We start from the raw sequence: 18,902 nt of genomic DNA on the forward strand, positions 1-18,902 counted from the left end.
ATGACACGCAATAGGATGTTGACAATAGCTTAACATTCCAAAGAATCACTTCAGATTCAACAGAATAGAAAATAATAAATGTTAAATGTAATAAAAAGTCCTTCGTAGAGTAATTTATTTCAATAAACAGTACGGTCGTGGAATTTAACGAGCACCCGTCAGTTCTTGTTGGGTAGTGGCCATGAGCCCGATCCCTTTCCCTCTATAACTGCAATGGAGATCCTGCAGTTATGGAATTAAAGCAGGAAATAAATCAAATATTAAAGTTTCCGTTTTAATTCTTACCATAAATCTTCATGCCATAACCGTAGCTGGGATTTGGGGAAACCCTGAGAGGCGGTCTATATAGCCCAGCCTCTACTCATCTAAAAGGGATGGTTGAGAAATCAACTGCGCATCTCTCATAAGCAAACCCCCAAAATCAATTTTACTCTTGCTTCTTCCTTTTTTCTCTTCTATTTTGTCGACGGTGCTGCTGTGGAATCGTGGCTGAAGAATCACCGATACCTTCCGCTGCTATACTTCTTCTAAGTTTCCATCAGTGGTATCAGAGCGCAATTTTTATTTGAAACTGTAGAACAAAAAAAAAAACTGTTCGAACTAGCATGCTTCATGCATTTGAATTCATGCATTTGAATTCATGCTTCAAATCAATATTGCCTAGCATGTATTATTATTATTATTTATTTTTTTTTTAGGCATAGCATGATACACAGGCGTTAGCAGCAGAGCATGTTCTGCTAGAACTATAAATAAAACTGCAAGCTATAAGCGCAGGCCATAATCCTGCTGAAAACTGCAAGCCATAGACTCGCATGCTTCAGACTTTTATTCTAGCATGAATTCCGATTTTTCTATCATGCTTTCATATACAGAAGATGCTATCTTGATAACTATCGATGTACTTACTTGGAAGAACCGTGGCTCTGATACCACTGATGGAAACTTAGAAGAAGTATAGCAGCAGAAGGTATCGGTGATTCTTCAGCCACGATTCCACAGCAGCACCGTCGACAAAATAGAAGAGAAAAAAGGAAGAAGCAAGAGTAAAATTGATTTTGGGGGTTTGCTTCTGAGAGACGCGTAGTTGATTTCTCAACCATCCCTTTTAGATGAATAGAGGCTAGGCTATATAGACCGCCTCTCAAGGTTTCCCCAAATCAATTTTACTCTTGCTTCTTCCTTTTTTCTCTTCTATTTTGTCGACGGTGCTGCTGTGGAATCGTGGCTGAAGAATCACCGATACCTTCCGCTGCTATACTTCTTCTAAGTTTCCATCAGTTCTTAGGTAACTCAAATTTAGATTTCATCCTCGTCTATTTACCATATCTATTACCACTGGAGACAGGTTCACAAGAAATGGAGGAATGAAGATTCCAAAGGATTAATCTCAATAAAAGGTTGACAACCTGTCCCAAGTATAAATGAGTAGCACTTCTTTTCAGTGACAATAAATTAGTTTGGAGATGCTATTTTCTTATGAATTTTTTTGTCCTTGTTATCCAAACAGAGCATGCCGAGTCCTTTCCTGACCCTTTTATGTGCATCTAGATCTTGTGACGATATGTAAAAGGTATTTTTTTCAATTAAGGCCTTTTATGTAACGATTTTAATAGGGTGAGATAATAGATGTGTCCAGTAGAAAGGCTGTCTCGACTACTTGGTGGGAAGTCTGTTTTTATTACTGCAACTGCTCTTTCATGTCACCTGGGCTGGGCTGCTTCTTTTACGAAGTGACGCAGTCAGGCTTCTTAGTTTGCAGAAGCTATCCTGGATCAATAACATGTTCCACTCAATTACATGTTCCACACGTACGAGGGCTGACGTCTATCCTGATGAACGAGGCATGGAGCATTGTTCGGGATCGGAGGTATGATGCACTGCTTTCCTTCCCTCTCATGTTTTACGGTCTCTTTGTGATAAGTTAGACAGAGGGACCTTTGAAGGCTCACGTTGATGACATATTCCATGACATTTTAGCTTCGAAACTCGTTCTTACGTTTATTATATTTATATACAACTTTCAGCAGTTCCGCACTAACCATGCCATATAATTCAGAACCCTTATTTGACACGCAATAGGATGTTGACAACAGCTTAAAATTGATCCAAAGAATCGCGTCAGATTCAACAGAATAAAAAGTATTAAATGCTAAATGTGACAAGTCCTTTTTAGAAGAATTTGTGTCAATGATCAACAGTACGGTCTTGGAATTTAACCAGCATCCGTCATTTCTTGGATAACTCAAATGATTTCATCTTCGCCAGATTACCATATGCATTACGAACAGAGACAAAAGTTCCCATGAAAAGAACGAATGGAGATTTCATAGGATTAATCTCACCAAAGGGTTGACAACTTGTCCTAGGTATCAACGCCAAGCACTTATTTCCAGTGACAAGTGTGAGACCTTATTATTACCAATTCTTAAATCCTAAAACTCGGGCAACATGCATAGTCAGACCCCACACAACGACTATAGTCCTCGAAACCGAGTGAAAATATTATATTTTATTGGCCTGGCCTTGCCACCAGTGTTCTCCAGCAACAGGCTGACGATCTGTCGTTTATGTAAGTCATTATTTTTTTTTTCCTATGTCTTACAGATAACTTTCTAAACTGTAGCAGCCATTTAGTTTTGTTTAATTATTATTAATTATCACCAACAACTGTACATCTGGATTTTTATAATCGAGTATTGCCATGGTAATTTTGCAGAGTTATGCAGAAACAACATATTTGAAGTGTATGTTTTTTTGTTTTTTTTAAAAACAAGAAAAATTGCTGTGGTTTCCTTATGTCCGTAAGATAAAATACTATAAAGATTAGTTAAATTATGTGCAACCTCATAACTCTCGGGGCCTGCCTCGTGGAAAATTTGCATCCCTTTAGTGGAAATTGGAAATCATTAACTTTGAACTTATCAACTCACAGACTCGAGAAAACACCCAAACTTCAAGTACAGAAAATAAAAGAGTTCCTACGTTGACAACTGACCAGACCAGCCGAGACATCCCAAAAGACGATCTCATCCGCCGAGAGACGAAGACAAGTTGATGTGGATGATGTGGGACTCAGCCGCAGTATGCTGGATTGCTTGTTCTGAGAGGATGTAGGCAGGGAGGTGAATAGCGCGGTTACTCAAACGTTCCTCAAGCCTCTGTTCAACACGGCACCATCTGCACACACTCGCCCACTGACCGAGTAGAGTAGAAGAGAGCACGTCATTAGAAAGTGAAAATAATGATGTGAACAAAAAAAAAAAAAAAGAGCTTAGATACAGAAAGTGTTACCGTTCTCCTAGTGTGTAAAAACATATCATGGCTATGCCTCTTCATAACATTGAGCAAGTGGTGTGCCGCTCTCTTCATTTCTGAAGGGATGTCATGCCTGACTGAAGCACCTGCTCTCCTGCTTGAAGATCCCACCTGTGTACAATATACTCATGAAGCACAAATAAAAATTAGAAAGAGTTAACCATAATCATCTTACCTCTCAACAACTTGTACACAACGTTCCAGAATGTCCTCAAGAATCGCCATCAAGTAAGACATCATGCCTTCTACTCTCCTCCTTTGTGTCCTTTGTCTTTCAATCTACATGCAGATCACGATATCAAAACAAAATAAAATAAAATAAAATAATACAAATTAAAAGTATTGAAAATTACCGTTGATGTGCTCAACATGGATCCGATGTCGTAGTTCAATGTCCTTCTGGAAGGCCTACTTCGAGCTCCAAAAAATGGAGTAGCAGAAAACAAGGTGAGAAGAGAGACTAGATGAGCAGCCATCAATGCCAACTGCCAAGGATGAATTTCACTTTGTATGAAAACTACGAATGTTTGGCAATTATATAGCTGCATCGGTGTCTTGCTGAAACAGCAAGACTTCGGTTTCAACAAATATGTGAAACGGATGCCACTGGAAAAGAGGCAACCACTTAAACAAAAAGTGAAACTGACGCCACTCAGAAGTGGTAATATCACGAAAAATGACAGAAAATTAGTCATTTAAACAAACATGAGCTGAATACGTTTTCTAGACCTTTTAAGGAAAGGTTTTCTGATCACGTTTCCTGGACTTCATTTTTCTCGTTTGCCAAAATCTGAAAGTGATATGTTGAAATTCATGCCTCGGTGTTCTGTAGAGAATATTACCGGCAGGTATTAGAAACTCAATGATATATGTTTGATCACACTTGTATTGTAATATCTAGACGATCTATAAGAGGTCGTTTGATTGTTGTCCATTCACGATCTATAAGAGGTCGTTTGATTGTTGTCCATTGGGACAGGACAGACAGGACGTCCTGTCCATTACATTAATGTCATGTCTTTATGGACAATGATGTTCTTTGTCCACCGTTTGATGATTTTAAGAACAAAACACCATGTTTTTTTTGTCCAGCGTTTGTTTCATATATGTCTGTTCTGTCTACTCTGTCCATCCTGTCTGATGTTTGTTGGCTTAATAAACAAATCTAATTACAATTATGAAAGATAAATTAGAAATTTGTCTGCAATACCGAATACTTTGTTGGCAGTCACGAGCACCAGAATGAGTGAAAAAGATTATAATATGTCCAACTAAACTTTTCTGGACGTGAAGATACATAACAATGGCTCCTGGTGATCTTTAAAATGAAGTTTCATTCACAGATGGAAGAAGAGAGCCGTACAAGACAACCAAGTTTTTTTTTTTGCCATCTTTTTCACATGAAGAAGAAAGAAGCCCAGGACAATAACAATAAGTTCTTATACTTTCTTTTCACTTTTTCTTTTTCACTTCTTTTCTCTCAAAACTTGTGCGAACATTGGATACCCATCTAAGGAAAATTCTTGCTGCACCCTAGCCAATCATACAAGGTCGACCACCCAGCACAAACTGTGGCTTCACACGCATCTCTGCAAGAGAAGAAGAAGAAGAAGAAAAAAAAAAAGAAAATTAGGCACGCGAGCCTCGACTGCCAAATCTTCTCTTCTAGACTCGGCGAGGAAGAAGACAGACCTGCGCCTTATGGCGTCAGACCCTTCTGGGTGGGTCTGGGTCGACGCTGGAGAAGAAAAGAAAAAGGAAAACGGGACGACCACCCAGCACAAACTGCGGCTTCACATGCATCTCTGCGTGTCCCTGGACTGGGAGGGCGACCAAACAACTCGATGCTCGTCGGCAGAAGGAGGTCTCCCTCTTTCCCTTAGTATTCTGTTGTAGGTCGAGCAGAGCAAGCTCTGCTTCAATGGCAGGAGTAGCTGGACTGCCCCTTTTTCTTTGATTTTTCTGTAGCAGTAAAGCTTGGGGTGTCAGCTGACTCTTCCTGCTCATAGACTTTTCGCAGCAAGCTCTGTGGCCAGACCCTCGAGGAGGGTTCTGGTTTCTTATTCATATTGCCGCGACATGCTTAGTTCTAGAGTTGAACTATTGATCTTTGTTTTATTGAGAAATTATAGGCATGTCTTTATCTTAGTATATAAACAAGATATACTGATGGTATTGGGGCAAAACATGCGAAACATAGGAATTGGCCATGGAGATGTTGCAGGAAATTATACCTCAAGTTATATAGAGCATTATCAGAGGTGCATGTATAAGCCACAACGTCATCTTGCAGGTAATAGCAGTGGCATAAGACAATATCTGGTTATTAAATTTTGTAGTTAAGACTATTACGCAAGGAGGACAGCTAGTTTGCAAGAAAGTGTGAGAAAGAGAGTATAGGAAATGTTAGGAATTTGAAACTAGAGAAGGGAATGGTGAAAAACATAAATTGAGGAGGAAGCGATAAGAATATGCATCATTCACTACGTTGGTTAGAATCTTGCCATATGAAAAGATTATGAAGCAAGCAGTAGTAGAATGACAATCCTTCTATCCATATTGCTTTATGATTGACTAAGGTCAACTTTTATGATATTATGCATCATCAACCTAAAGGATGTTAAACTTAACTTCTTAACTTCAGTCGTTCATGATCTTTCCAGTTACATTGTCTACTTGTATATAACATTTTTTATTTTATTAGTACCAACTACCAAATTTATGTTCTTGTTTTGCTATATTCTAATTTTTTTTATACTTTATATATTTCAATCTGTAATTTTAGTTCTAAAATTTTTCCGTTTTTATGCCATCTGATACATGTCACACTTTTTACATTTCAACATGAACCCTTATAGATCGTCCAGATATTACAATACAAGTGTGATGAAACATATATCATTGAGTTTCTAATACGTGCCGGTAATATTCTCTACAGAACACCGAGGCATGAATTTCAACATATCACTTTCAGATTTTGGCAAACGAGAAAAATGAAGTCCAGGAAACGTGATCAGAAAACCTTTCCTTAAAAGGTCCAGAAAACGTAATCAGCTCATGCTTGTTTAAATGACCAATTTTCTGTCATTTTTCGTGATATTACCACTTCTGAGTGGCGTCAGTTTCACTTTTTGTTTAAGTGGTTGCCTCTTTTCTAGTGGCATCCGTTTCACATATTTGTTGAAACCGAAGTCTTGCTGTTTCAGCAAGACACAGAGACACAGTTTCTCAGAGACACAGTTTCTAGCAGGCTCTGTTTACAGTTTCTCAGAGACACAGAGAGAGGGAAAAAATAAGGATGCATGATACAGAAACCTCTCCCTCTCGGTCTCTCACAAAGACACAGTTGGAGCACGTGATTCAGAAACCAGAGAGTTTCAAAAACTAATTAAGATTAGCATTCTTCATGATTCAAGTCAATATGGCCTAGCATTCATTTATTTTCAGTAGCTACAGCTTAAACAACATAACCACCGCAGGACGCAGTAGGTTTACTTCAGTATCCACACTATCCTTGCTCGTCGGTAGCGGGTTTTAGTTATGGGCCGGCCACGATGATCCTAGCTACTTTGAACGTGCTCTGTTTTAACATATTAAATATATACTCTATGGTTTGTAAATTGATGGTTACATGACGATACATTAAATAACGTGCTCTGTTTTAACATATTAAATATATAATCTATGCTATGTAAATTTCTTCTTGTGATGATTACATGACGATACATTAAATAACATGATGCCCTTTTCTGAACTTCTCATACACACTATGCATTTCTTTTGACGGTGAGGGTGACTAGGGGTGTGGATCTGGCTGTCAGGGATTTGAGATCCAGCGACCTTTACGTTATTGTTAAGATGGGCCAACAGGTATGCTTCTTCCTTCCTCCTCACTCTTTTATTTTGTTAATTTTGTGTTCATGGTGATAGGTTTGAGTACCCATTCAATTTCTTTGGTTTGAGGTTGTTTTGAGTTTCTTTCTTCTTGAACTATTGTGCCTTCTCTGCTTGACTTCGTGCTCAAACTCGTTGGTCATCCTAATTTTTCCTCAATTTTTATCATTTTGTGGCTTTTCTATGGTTCTTTATTTGTCTTCATCTTGAAATTTTGTGTCATTTTCGTGATATTACCACTTCACACTTGGACTAGGCTGCTCTCTCTCTCTCCCTCTGTGTCATTCAGGACCATGGTTGAGAATGTGATGCTCTGTTCTTGAGGACCGTGGTTGAGAATTCTGATGCCATGTTCTTCAAGACCATGATACATACATTTGTTGTTCCCCCTAGGTTCATGAGTCAATAAGTCGATAAAGCAGAGATGAAATGCGAAACAGTTTGTTCATTATAATGTTTTATGGTGATTTTCATTTTTTCTTTAGAAAACCATCCGCTTGCTTAGCAACAATTCCACTGTTTCAAGCATTTGAAATCCCATTTCTGATCATTTAATAAATTAAAACATATGAAGCTTTGTTCTCCTCTCAAGTGGGGGGAGCCGTAAAGCATCACACCCTCATTTTCTAAACTTCTCATATACACCAAACTCCCTCTACGCTATCAACTTCGCTACCAATAGACAAAATATCTAGGGAACTTTATAAAGGAAGACTAGGTCTACCCAATTCTCAATCAACTAGAAAGTAGGCTAGGTTGGGTATTTGGACTAAGCAAAAGAATAGTTAGCTAGAAAATCACAAGCACAAAAGGCAAAAACCATTGGGGAACATGAAAATTGACTTGATCCGATAAAAAGTTGGTTGTATATGATACAACACACAAAAAGAAAATGAAAACGCATGTTTCCTGCTCAATTTCTTGTACTCCTCCCATGTCTACTCAACGGGCTGAAAAACAAATTATGGCAAACAGATGTTTCACATGTTTTTGAAAGTATTGCAGCATAATGCCGCTACTCATAACTACCGCTTCTCTGTTTTTCTTTTTCTTTAAATCGGTCCCTTCAGTGTGAGATGATGCTTAATTAGGAGAAAATAATAGGAATTGGCGGCTGTTGGTGTATTCAGACTGCAGGTGGCTGGCTAGGAGAAAACAGTTGAGAAAACGAGAGTTCAAGAGTGAGTTACTCAGGGAGAGAAACGGGAGAAGGCGAGAGGGAGACGTCACCAGTCATCGGCGCTGGTGCAGGTTGTCGGTGGCTGTTGAGTGAACATAGGGAGAGCAGGAGACGGGGCAACACTACTAGTCGGACTGGCTCCACCCTTCGGATCTTGCTGACCTTATAACTGATTTACACCGAGTCGGTGGAGGTCATACATATCGTTCATGTGTATCTGAAATGGAAACACCAACTCATCGTTCATATGCCCTGGGCTCGCACAAATTATAAGTGAATTATTTTTCTTTTATGCCTATATATTAAAAAAAATACCTCCAGCTAGACATCCAGTGTCGGAATCTATACAGTGGAAATTAATTCTACAAAATGGCACTTTTTTAAAAGTAAATGATTCTTTTATTTTATATAAATAAGTTCTTTCTTCTTTAATTTGTCACTTTATTTATAAAAAAATTGAATTGTGCTCTTTAAGTAGTATTTGATAAAAAAAAAACAACACTTTATTCTTGAAACACATGTTTTAGTAATACCATGATCTTACTTGAAGAAATATAACTCGACTAGGTCCACCAATATTCATATTGCATATATATATATTTTTAACAACAACATGAATTTTTAAAACATCAGTTTTAAAAGCGCAAGTGTTTTTTATTAAATACCCCTTTAAGTACTTGCATGCATTTGTATGCGATGTTTAAAGTACTCTTTTTGCAATTGTTTTTTATGAAACATTATGCATTAAATAATATTTTAAGAAATACAATGGTAAAATTGTAACCCTCCAAGTTTCACTGGATTGTGATCTACTGATGTCTCAAATGGTGGGTTGTACATGTGGGTTCAATGTATTTTCATTAAACATGCATTGTTTTTTACCATGGAAGACCACCATAAGCCTTGGTTACAAAATGCATAGAACGAGCTTAAATAGTTGAAGCTTCTATAATCTTGGTAATGATAAACATGGGAAACTAAATCTGACTTTTGTGAAAAGATTTTATTTTTTCTTTATCATTAATTTTGATTAACCATACTGTGATTCTTTCTTTAAATTTCTGTAGAACGGTTGCCTTTCAACCTTATCGTTAACATCATCCCTCAAACTAGACGATAGATCGAAAAGTCCGAGTTTGTTGCTTTGTAAAAGGTGATCATGCCATCTCTTTGGCAGTGATTTGGTGAACCCAAATTTGCTTCATAAGGTTTTTTGTGAATCTAGATCGTGCTTTGGCAGCGATTTAGAAAACCCAAGTTTGATTCCTTAAGATTTTCTTCACAAGATCAAGTCTTCGCTTTGATGGAGAAGGCAGCGATGTATTTCGTCATTTGCAGGCCACCTATGGGCTTCATTCTTCTTCGTCAAGCATCCTACTGTGACACCAAGTTAAAAAATAAAGAAGAAGCAAAACAAATAAAAACCAACAATGAAAAGATTATTTTAATTAAATTTGCATGGTTTTTCACTATAGAATGCTACCATGAGCTTTAGTCACACAACAAATAGAACGAGTTTAAATAGTTGAAGTTTCTATAATCTTGGCAACGATAAACATGGAAAACTAAATCTGATTTTGTGAAAAGATTTTCTTTTTCCTTTATCATTAATTTTGATTGATCTTGCTGAGATTCTTTCCTTGAATTTCTCTAGAACGTTTGCCTTTCAACCTTAACATTAACACTATAATCTTGACAATGATAAACATAGGAAATTAAATCTGATTTTTGTGGAAAGTTTTTCTTTTTCCTTTATCATTAATTTTAGTTGATCTTGTTGGGATTTTTTCCTTGAATCTCTCTAACACGGTTGCCTTTCAACCATATCGTTAACAGAATGAGGCAACAGTAGCGGAGGAGCAAGCACGACAACATATAAGGAACTTGCTAAACTTCGAACAGTACCCGGCCCGGCCCGCCAAACGGGCTGGACTGGGCCTGTTTTTTGGTGGCCCAGCCCGATAATATTATTGGGCTGGGGCCGGGCTTCAGGTCCAACGGGCCGACCCGGGCCGGGTCTTAGCGGGCCAGCCCGGCCCGATGCCCACCCCTACTTGAAAAAAACCAGGGTAAACTTACCCTGAAAAAAAAGTCGGACCTCGGAGGGTCCTAATGTTTTACTGTCTTCGATGCATCGTTCTTCTTCAGCCACGTCCACCGTTTCTCTTCAGTGCGGTCGTCGAGGGATTGGGACGGGAGTTACGCCTCGCCATCTCGGGTGGCCATTTGCCGTCAAAAAGCTTAGACGACACCTCTGATGAGTGGCGATCCTAATGAGTCTAAGTCTATCCCCGGAGGTGCATCTGCCGGCCGAAATCTGAAGATTTTCAGCCACCTTTGCTGCTGCTGCCTGTTTTGAAGAGCTTAGCGGAGCCGCAATTGATTTCGGCTCCTCCTGATACCTGAATATCGGGCCCGTCGGGTAACTCGTCTCCTTCTAATGAGTGGTTCTCTTCGTTTGGTGATTTTGTGGCCCGACTGTGCCTCTTCTTAGGTTTGGCAGCTTGCTAAATTTTACTTCATCTTCATTAATTTTGGTTACGGCTCTGAACACCCAACTTATTGATCTTTTGTATTTTTTTACAGTTTGCTCAGTAAATTTATCTTTTTAAGAAACTGTTAGGGCATCTGAATGGTTTTTGGTGGAATTAAATATGGATTATGACAGGAAGGCATGCTTACGATGTTAGGAACTGAATTTTCCATTTTTTCCTTCTACACGTATACTGTATAGGCTCCGTCCATTTTCTTTATAGATGTGTCATAACTAGTTCCAACTTAACCTTCTCTTCTCTCAGTCTTCTCATTTCTCTTTTTCTCACCTTTCACATCCAATTGTTATCCCTTTTTCACCAAATTTCTTCTTACAGTAACACTTCAGCGTGCCAATTTTCAATTTTCATTTTTTAATATATTTAACGCATTTAGTTTGTCATGAAGTTGTTCCATCTGAAATGGTAACCTTCCACAATTTTTTTAAACCAGCACACAATGGTAACTTTTTTAGTCTTTGTTTTATTTTTTCCACCAAACACAGTTAATTTTTACCTTTAAAAAAAACTTCCTTGCCATCAAACATGACTTCAGATTGGAAGAAGACAAATTTTTCCTTCTTTATTTTTTCCAAAAGCTTTTTTTCATGGTAAATTTACCATGCAAAAATATACCTTGCCAACAAATGGAACATAAAGGTAAAGGAAAAATAAAATAAATGAACAACTAAGAACCGGAGCATAAAAAAAGTAGATTTACATCATATAAAAATAAAAGAATAAGTCTAGCACTAAGAAAACGTGAAAAGAAGAATAAAATAAAATAAAAAACCATGCTACCTTTAGTGTTTTTCTGTTTTTTCAAAAAAATAATGTTCTTATAAATTTTAAATGGCTAATTTATTGATGGTATTCCTTTTATAAAAAAAGATTTTTTTGTAACTACGCTTGACATTATGGGCAGGGGCAAAGGGAAGGGGAGGGCCTTAGCCCCACCCAAGCAGTGGAGCCAAGGTAGGGTCCACACCTCAAATTTTAAAAATTTATATGTAAATGTAAAAAGTTTTTGTTTAACTTATATAAAAAAATAAAAAAAAACTATTTTGGACATTATTAAAATTTTGAAACTATAGTTTGGCCCCTGTAATAAAAAAATATTGGCTTCGTCCTTACCCGTGGATATTTTGACCTACATACTTTATCCATATGGTGACATTTTTTAATTTTTCAAGTTTAGATTAGCACTTTAATCTCGTCGCTTTTCAAAATAAAAAGTAAAAACCAATAAAATCAGCTCAAACTTTTGGTCTTAAGAACAATGAGTTTCGTTCTCTTAACCACACACTCTTTCCTTCCTTTAAAAGTCGTTTGATGGCCACAAGACATGCAGCCCTGTCATGTTTAGTTGTTTTTTTCATCATCAAATGTTGGATACAAGACTAGTTGGACAGAACGGACGACTGAACGAAGGTATAAATAGTTTTTTTGTTCCATTGTGTCCTGAGCTAACCCCTCAGAACAGACACGACAAGAACCGCCCCCGATGACCCCGAGCCCTCGACGCCATCTCCTTCTCCTCCACCTCCGCGCCCATCTCCCCTGCCTTTCTTCTCCTCTGCCCCCGACCTGGCTTTCTCCTCCATCTCCGCCCTCGTCTACGCCCCCGAGCTGCCCTAGCCCCGTTGCTCCTTTGCTTCTTCCTCTGCTGAACGAAGTCAATAAGGGAGTGATCTGCCCCCATTGGTCTTTGTCGTTCATCGATCTCTTCAGTTGGAAGAAGGAAGAAGGAGATAAAGACGTGGAGCATTATGTTTTCGAGTTATTGAAGATTTCAGCGATGACAGTGAAGTGAGTAATCCTCTCTTCTTGATTTTTTCTTTCCAAATCATCTGAAAGTCTAAAAGCTACTGCCTCATTTCAAGTCTCCCTTTTGATAATTGCATTTTTCTCGTTGGTATGGCCTCTGGATTTGCGTTGTTGTTGTCAAAAGGGGAAAAAAACAGGTGAAAACATGCACAGTACAGCCATATCGTGATGAATAGTCATTGTCATCTCTTAGACTTTGACGGGAGCCAACTACCAGAGCAGGAACATTTGTTTGCCTGTTTTAAGCTATTTCCTCCTTTCCAAATTCTGCTTTTGCTGTTTGTAAAACTTTACAGCAAGATGCCGGCAGAGCTTAAGCAAGGCAATAGGATTGAATTTTTTTATGATGAACTGCTTTTTGGGCTTGTCATTCCTCAGGTTTCATCATTTAATGAAATGGTTTCTGCTCTTAATTCCTGAATCAACTGTGTGTAGTCTCTTTATGATAGGCAGGGATGGTGGATCCTCTACTTTTAGTGTATTTGATCTCAAGAAAATTTATCTTTGTTATTCTTAATAGTGATTGGCCCAAATTGTTACTTTGATTTTGCTTCTCTGATGGGTTGTTACTCGGGGCTTCTTCAACAGGCTTGGTATTTTCAGGTTCTGATAAGCCAATGTGAACAGGGCAGTGAATACAAGATGAGAGACCAAATGAGGACAGAAAAGTGCAGCGTATTTGAGTTTTTAGGAGATGTCTTCTGTTTATTGACTGTTATACGTGTTTTTTTGCTGTTTTCTTTAATATGGTGGCATTAAACCATATTTGCTTCTGTTGAAAGTTCTGACGAAATTGTTATATATCACTATATTTTTTCTTACACGTAAAACAAAAATCTCAAACCTTGTCAGAGTCAATTGACCCTGTGCTTTATGCTGTTGGACAGAGAACAACTGGAGAAATCTAGTGAAATATAAACATTCAACTGGCTCAGGGATGAACTTATTTAGCAGTGCTGCTGATGCTAATTTGTTTACTTAAACTATTGTAATCTCTTAACCTATGTATGATTCATTAAATGGTAAACTAATTATCTGGATTCTGGACTAGACTGAAGCTAAGTGTTAGTGTTATATCCCCACTGTTTCTTGTTTCAAAATAGCAGCCACTACAGTTCTTGCTGCTTCTCTTGTCTTCCCTGCGTTCTACCCCATGCCATCCAGTCCAATGACATGGCATGGTTCGAAATATCACCTTAAGCCACTGCACCATTTGGGCTTCAATTTTTCCTGCAAATTCTTTGATACAGTAGACACTGTTTCTAGTAAACAACACCATAGATGCATTTGGGCATCTCATTCCCGTTATGAAGAACTTCATGTTTCATTCTTCAACCTCTTGATGGCAATTCCTTGAAACTCGTGTCTTGCCAAACTTAGTAGGCCGGTAGGCCGGCCAAGATTCCTAAAGTATTGGCCCTTGATAGTCATTCAAATCTTAAAATTGGTTTCGTATCGAGAGGGACATTTCTGTTTCCCTCTAATTCTTAAATTTTCTGAGCTATATGTACATATGATTTGTAGTTTATGACCATCATGATAATATAGATGCAAGCTATACAAATGAAAAATGCTCCCTAGGCAGTTCTAGGGCCTAAGAATTTTTTGTTTTCCCTTTTTTTTCTCCATCTAACTTTGCCTTTTTCGCTCTTCTTCTTTTGTTTTTTTCCTTAGTTTTCTTTTTTTTTTCTTTTCATTCTTCATCTTCTTCCTTGTTATATTTTTCCCTTTCATATACTGTTGTCTCCCTGCCTTGGCTTGCCTGGTGGGCCACTGCCGAGTCCCACCTAGTACTTTTGACTATTAAAGTAATGAAGTACAAAGGACTTGTGATAGTAGACAAACTATTGGATGAAAATGATGATTATTTGCTACGGATGTTTACATAAGAAACATCTACTCTTAAAGATGAAATGGATACAGTTCGGTTGATGGCAAAAATCACAAGTGAATTTAGGTTAAGCAATGAAGGCTGAAGAGAAATAAATAAGTTAAATCATATTGTTGATTGTATCTGCTGTCCAAGTGTCCCAAATTTTTCAGCATATCATGACTGTGGATAAGCATGCTAAGAAAAATGTTTGTCTGTTGTTATAGCTGAAGCATGATGCGGATTATTATGCTAAGAAAAATGTTTGTCTGTTGTTATAGCTGAAGCATGATGCAGATTATTATGTAGCCTGTGGGTGTGGTTGCATGCTCAGAACCGTCCGGGAGAGCTTGTAATAAAATTTCACCTCTATTACTTGGCTTTTGATGCGGACCACGAAATTGTGCACTTTGGCCATCATAATATATAGTTGGTGTGTACCACAGACAAGCCTTCTTCCTCCAAAAGTGACCATATTTTTTGTTCATCATTTATAGAAAGAGTATTTTATCTTCTAACTAAGCTGTTAATTATAATTTGTGTGATGAGCAAAAGGCAATTTGATCTAGCTAGCAATCAAAGGTGACAAGACTTGCGATGGGGTGATTTAGCTGGAGTTCTCTGTTGGATTGTTGGTTCTAACTTTTCGTTTGTTTAATTTTACAAGAGTTCTCTGTTGGATTGTTGGTTCTGACTCTTGGTGTGTTTAATTTTTCGTAAGGTTCTTTGTTAAACACCAGCTCTCTTTACATCTTGCTCGTATTAGTGATTCTCTGATGTTCCTAGTAAGTGGGCGACTGAGATTGATTTTCTTTTCTTTGTCTTGCAGAGTCGAGAGGTGTTGGAGTTTTCTCCAGTTGCTCGATGGAGGCAGGTGATTGAACAGAAAAAAAAAAAAGAATTGGTGGGTGCATTATACATGTACAAGTATGAGGTCTCCACGATGAAACAGAAGTGCCAGATGCAAAAGACATTGTAATTTTAAGAGATATTTTGGCTTTTTTTCTTGAAATTGCACAAGCATTATGTGAAGGCTAAGAATCCATGAGCGGTTTTTGTTTAGAGTTTTGTAAATGTATGTGAGTTTCTTGTTTGAAAATATGTTATTGGGAGGTTTTTTGTGAGCATGTATTAAAATTTGAGTGCCCTTGTCCATTTTCTGAAGTTGGAAGTAACTCACGTTTGAGCTAGAGTTATGTCCACCATATGATATAACATGTTCGAAAAATAAGATATCATGTAGAGGACAAAACAAATATAATAGCCAAAACTTATTAGAAAAGATACAAACACCAGATAAAACAGATAGTTCAAGCATAACATAAACAAACACTAGACAAGACAGACAGAATTAACTATAGAAGACACAAACATTGAACAGAATAGATGGATCGGACAGGACAGAAGCAAACATCAGACAGGATGAACAGAACAGACACACACGAAACAAACGCCGGACAAGAAGAATGCAATGTTCTATTTTTAAAATCATCAAACACTGAACAAGACACATCATTGTCCATGAGAACATGACAGTAGTGTAATGGACAGGACGTCCTGTCCGTCCTATCCCAATGGACAGCAATCAAACGACCTCTTATTGTATAGTTACATGTAATATATTTACCCCGAAAGACATAGCATAGTTAGTTGAAAGTGTGAGGCCCATTTTACTACATCATCAATTTGATTTTTATGAGCGCAATTAGAGTTGAGGCACAATGCCAAGTTGACTACATATTAGGAATAGACAACAAAAAAAAGTGGACTTTGTTTTTCATTTGGAGAAGTGAGATGAAAACTATAAACCCACCCATAATGTAATATATTTACTTTAATTTAAAAAAAAAACTTAAAAATTAAAATAGAATGGAAGAAAAGGTAAAGGCTAGCTTTGCCTCTCAACTGGGCAGTAGAATGAAATACTGGTTTGAACCATAGATTGTCATATTCTTAATAAAGTAGTGACTTCATTTGGTTAAAAGAAAAGTGCAAAACCAATTTAAGAATTTTGAAACTGAATACATACATGAACTGAATGCTTCATCAAACTTCATTAGAGATCAAAGTCAACATTTCATAAAGTAGTCATAAAATGCATCTGCTTGATTTCTTTTTTTTTTTTTCAGAACTTGAAGGTTTTAGTGGTGGGGGTGACACAGATTTGGTGCGGGCACTGCATATATTTACAGTGTTGTAGCAATGTATTGAGACATTGTTATGCAATTTTTGATTCAAAAAATAAAAGCCTACACATAAAGTAGGAATTAAGAATTTTTCATTGCGAGAGCTGTATAGCAATGTATTGAGACATTGTTATGCAATTTTTTACTCAAAAAATAAAAGCCTACATGTAAAACAAGAGTTAGGAATTTTTCCTTGCAAGAGCTGTGTTATAATTTCAAAATCTTAACAAGAACTGAAATACAAATTTTTCAAATTTTCTATATAAATTAGACTAAAAATTTTATAAAATTTATATATATATATATATATTATTTTTTAAAAAATATGAAAGGGGGAACCAAGGCCCCTGCTGGCCCCCTCCCCCTGCGGCTCTGCCCATGGTGCCGGGTGCTTAAATTGATTTGGCGATATATATATATATATATATATATAAAGAGAGAGAGAGAGAGAGAAACCCAACTAGATGAATTTCAAGAATAACAACTCTCAATTTAAATTAACATTTCTCAATACGATAAGGTAGCACCATTTTAAACGTACACCCTGCCCAACTTAGTTGGACTACCTATCACACTTGAAGAGGAGAGAGAGGAAAATTTTAAGTTGTGCGACTTAGTTAAGGATGGCCTGCATTTTTTGACAGGGAAGAATTTTTCCAGGTAAAAAGCCATGGTAAATGTATGGTTGGTTAAAAATTCATTTTCCCTAATCCAGGCCCCTGTAATTTTTTTTTTCGATGTAAAAATGACCTAAAAATACACAAGAAGAAGAAAGAAAGAAAGAACCAATGATTCAACCAAATTTTGGGAAAAGCTTACCTTGCCATTGATTTCACACCAAGCGAAGCCTTCTGACAGCAAAAAGAAGCCAAGCTTCCGGCAAATGAAACTCAGCTATCCAAAGAAATCGTTAACTGTTGGGATTTTCCCATCTGGATAGTCCTGCGTCGATATGGGTCCATATCTGTTTCGGACCCTAAGTATAAATACTCGTGTCTTGTGATGGTGTGAGACACATTCAGTTTTTACCGTCTGGGTAATCGGTCCCCTTAGCCATACGTGAATTGCCTGTCCCCATCACTGGGCTGCTATGGCTGAGGAGAGAAACCCAAACGACTCTACGGGGACTGTAGCCGTTCTTCCCACAGCCGCCGACATTCAGTCGGTAGTCGCCTCTACAGGTTCTTCTTCCGCCTTATATGAAACACATGAATCATGAATGTCTCTTTCGATTTCTGCATTTTCGTTTGTGCGCTATATAGATTCCTCGCAAAGTTCCAACAATGGGTTATGGGCCCACTCCACGATTCCCCTGCGGGTTTCCCCTTCACATTCTGTTTTCATGCAATGGGAATAGGGCAGAAACCTTGGTTCGGACGTTTTGGGTTCAACCTGATTGAATGTCGTAGGGCATTCGTTTCTGGTTGTTATCGTCTGATTTCTAGTTGTTATCCTCCGAGTACCCTGGAGTTAGGGCTTCCATTGCAGGCGTAGGCATGCGAGAGGTGCGACCGATGGTCGGTCGTTCCTCCTTGCCTCGTCGCAGCCACAGAGACAGAACAAGAGGGAAAGGGGAAAACGGCGGGAGGCATTGGCTTCTGTTGAAGGGTGACTGAAGGAAGGGAGGCCACCGGCAGGTTCGCCGTCGCCGGATGGCCCTGACGGAACCCACCGGTGTCCACCCAATGTTGCCCGTCGACCTCCCGCTACCGTTTTCTTTCAACCACCGACAAACAGAGAAAGGGTTCGCTCGTTTCCGGCACCCACTTTCGCATCTCCACCGCCGGGAGGTTCCTCGTCACCGGGCGGTGCCGTGAGACACGCTGGCACCCACCCAAGGCTGCCGGAGGCCCGCCGGTGGCGATCTCGCCGTTCGTCTGTCGTTCGGTTTGAGGCAGGCGAGCGACGGTTTCGTTGCCTGCGAATCGTCGTGCGGGCGTTCGATCGGGCGGAAGGCGGGTTGGACCCGGGTCGGGTCAGTCCTGACCCGACCCGACCCGGATACATAAAAAAAAATTATTTTCGTTAACGCCGCCCGCTTTCTTTAAATTTTTGGACCGGGTCGGGTCCGGTTGGACCCGAACCGTATCCATACG

The 18,902-nt window shown here is 38.5% G+C and overlaps 1 protein-coding gene and 1 long non-coding RNA gene across 3 annotated transcripts; one reads left to right on the forward strand and one right to left on the reverse strand.

Annotated features, from left to right (window-relative positions):
* Positions 1–2,923: 2,923 nt before the first annotated feature.
* LOC116254574 (uncharacterized) lies at positions 2,924–3,897 on the reverse strand. Its single transcript, XM_031630045.2, has 4 exons — positions 3,672–3,897; positions 3,494–3,597; positions 3,295–3,429; positions 2,924–3,197 (listed from the first exon to the last, which is right to left on the reverse strand). The coding sequence occupies exons 1-3, from the start codon at positions 3,864–3,866 to the stop codon at positions 3,369–3,371; spliced, it is 360 nt and encodes a 119-aa protein (XP_031485905.1). The 5' UTR covers positions 3,867–3,897; the 3' UTR covers positions 2,924–3,197; positions 3,295–3,368.
* Positions 3,898–4,816: 919 nt separating this feature from the next.
* On the forward strand, positions 4,817–15,763 carry LOC116254575 (uncharacterized). Of its 2 annotated transcripts, XR_007573434.1 has the most exons (5): positions 4,817–5,182; positions 5,519–5,611; positions 6,257–7,188; positions 10,229–12,732; positions 15,450–15,763. It is a non-coding gene; the product is annotated as an uncharacterized LOC116254575 (long non-coding RNA). The 2 variants fall into 2 exon arrangements; XR_007573433.1 differs by lacking the exon at positions 5,519–5,611.
* The last annotated feature ends 3,139 nt before the right edge of the window (positions 15,764–18,902 follow it).

The sequence above is a fragment of the Nymphaea colorata genome, chromosome 5 (genome assembly GCF_008831285.2).
Source record: "Nymphaea colorata isolate Beijing-Zhang1983 chromosome 5, ASM883128v2, whole genome shotgun sequence".
NCBI classification, from domain to species: Eukaryota; Viridiplantae; Streptophyta; class Magnoliopsida; order Nymphaeales; family Nymphaeaceae; genus Nymphaea; species Nymphaea colorata.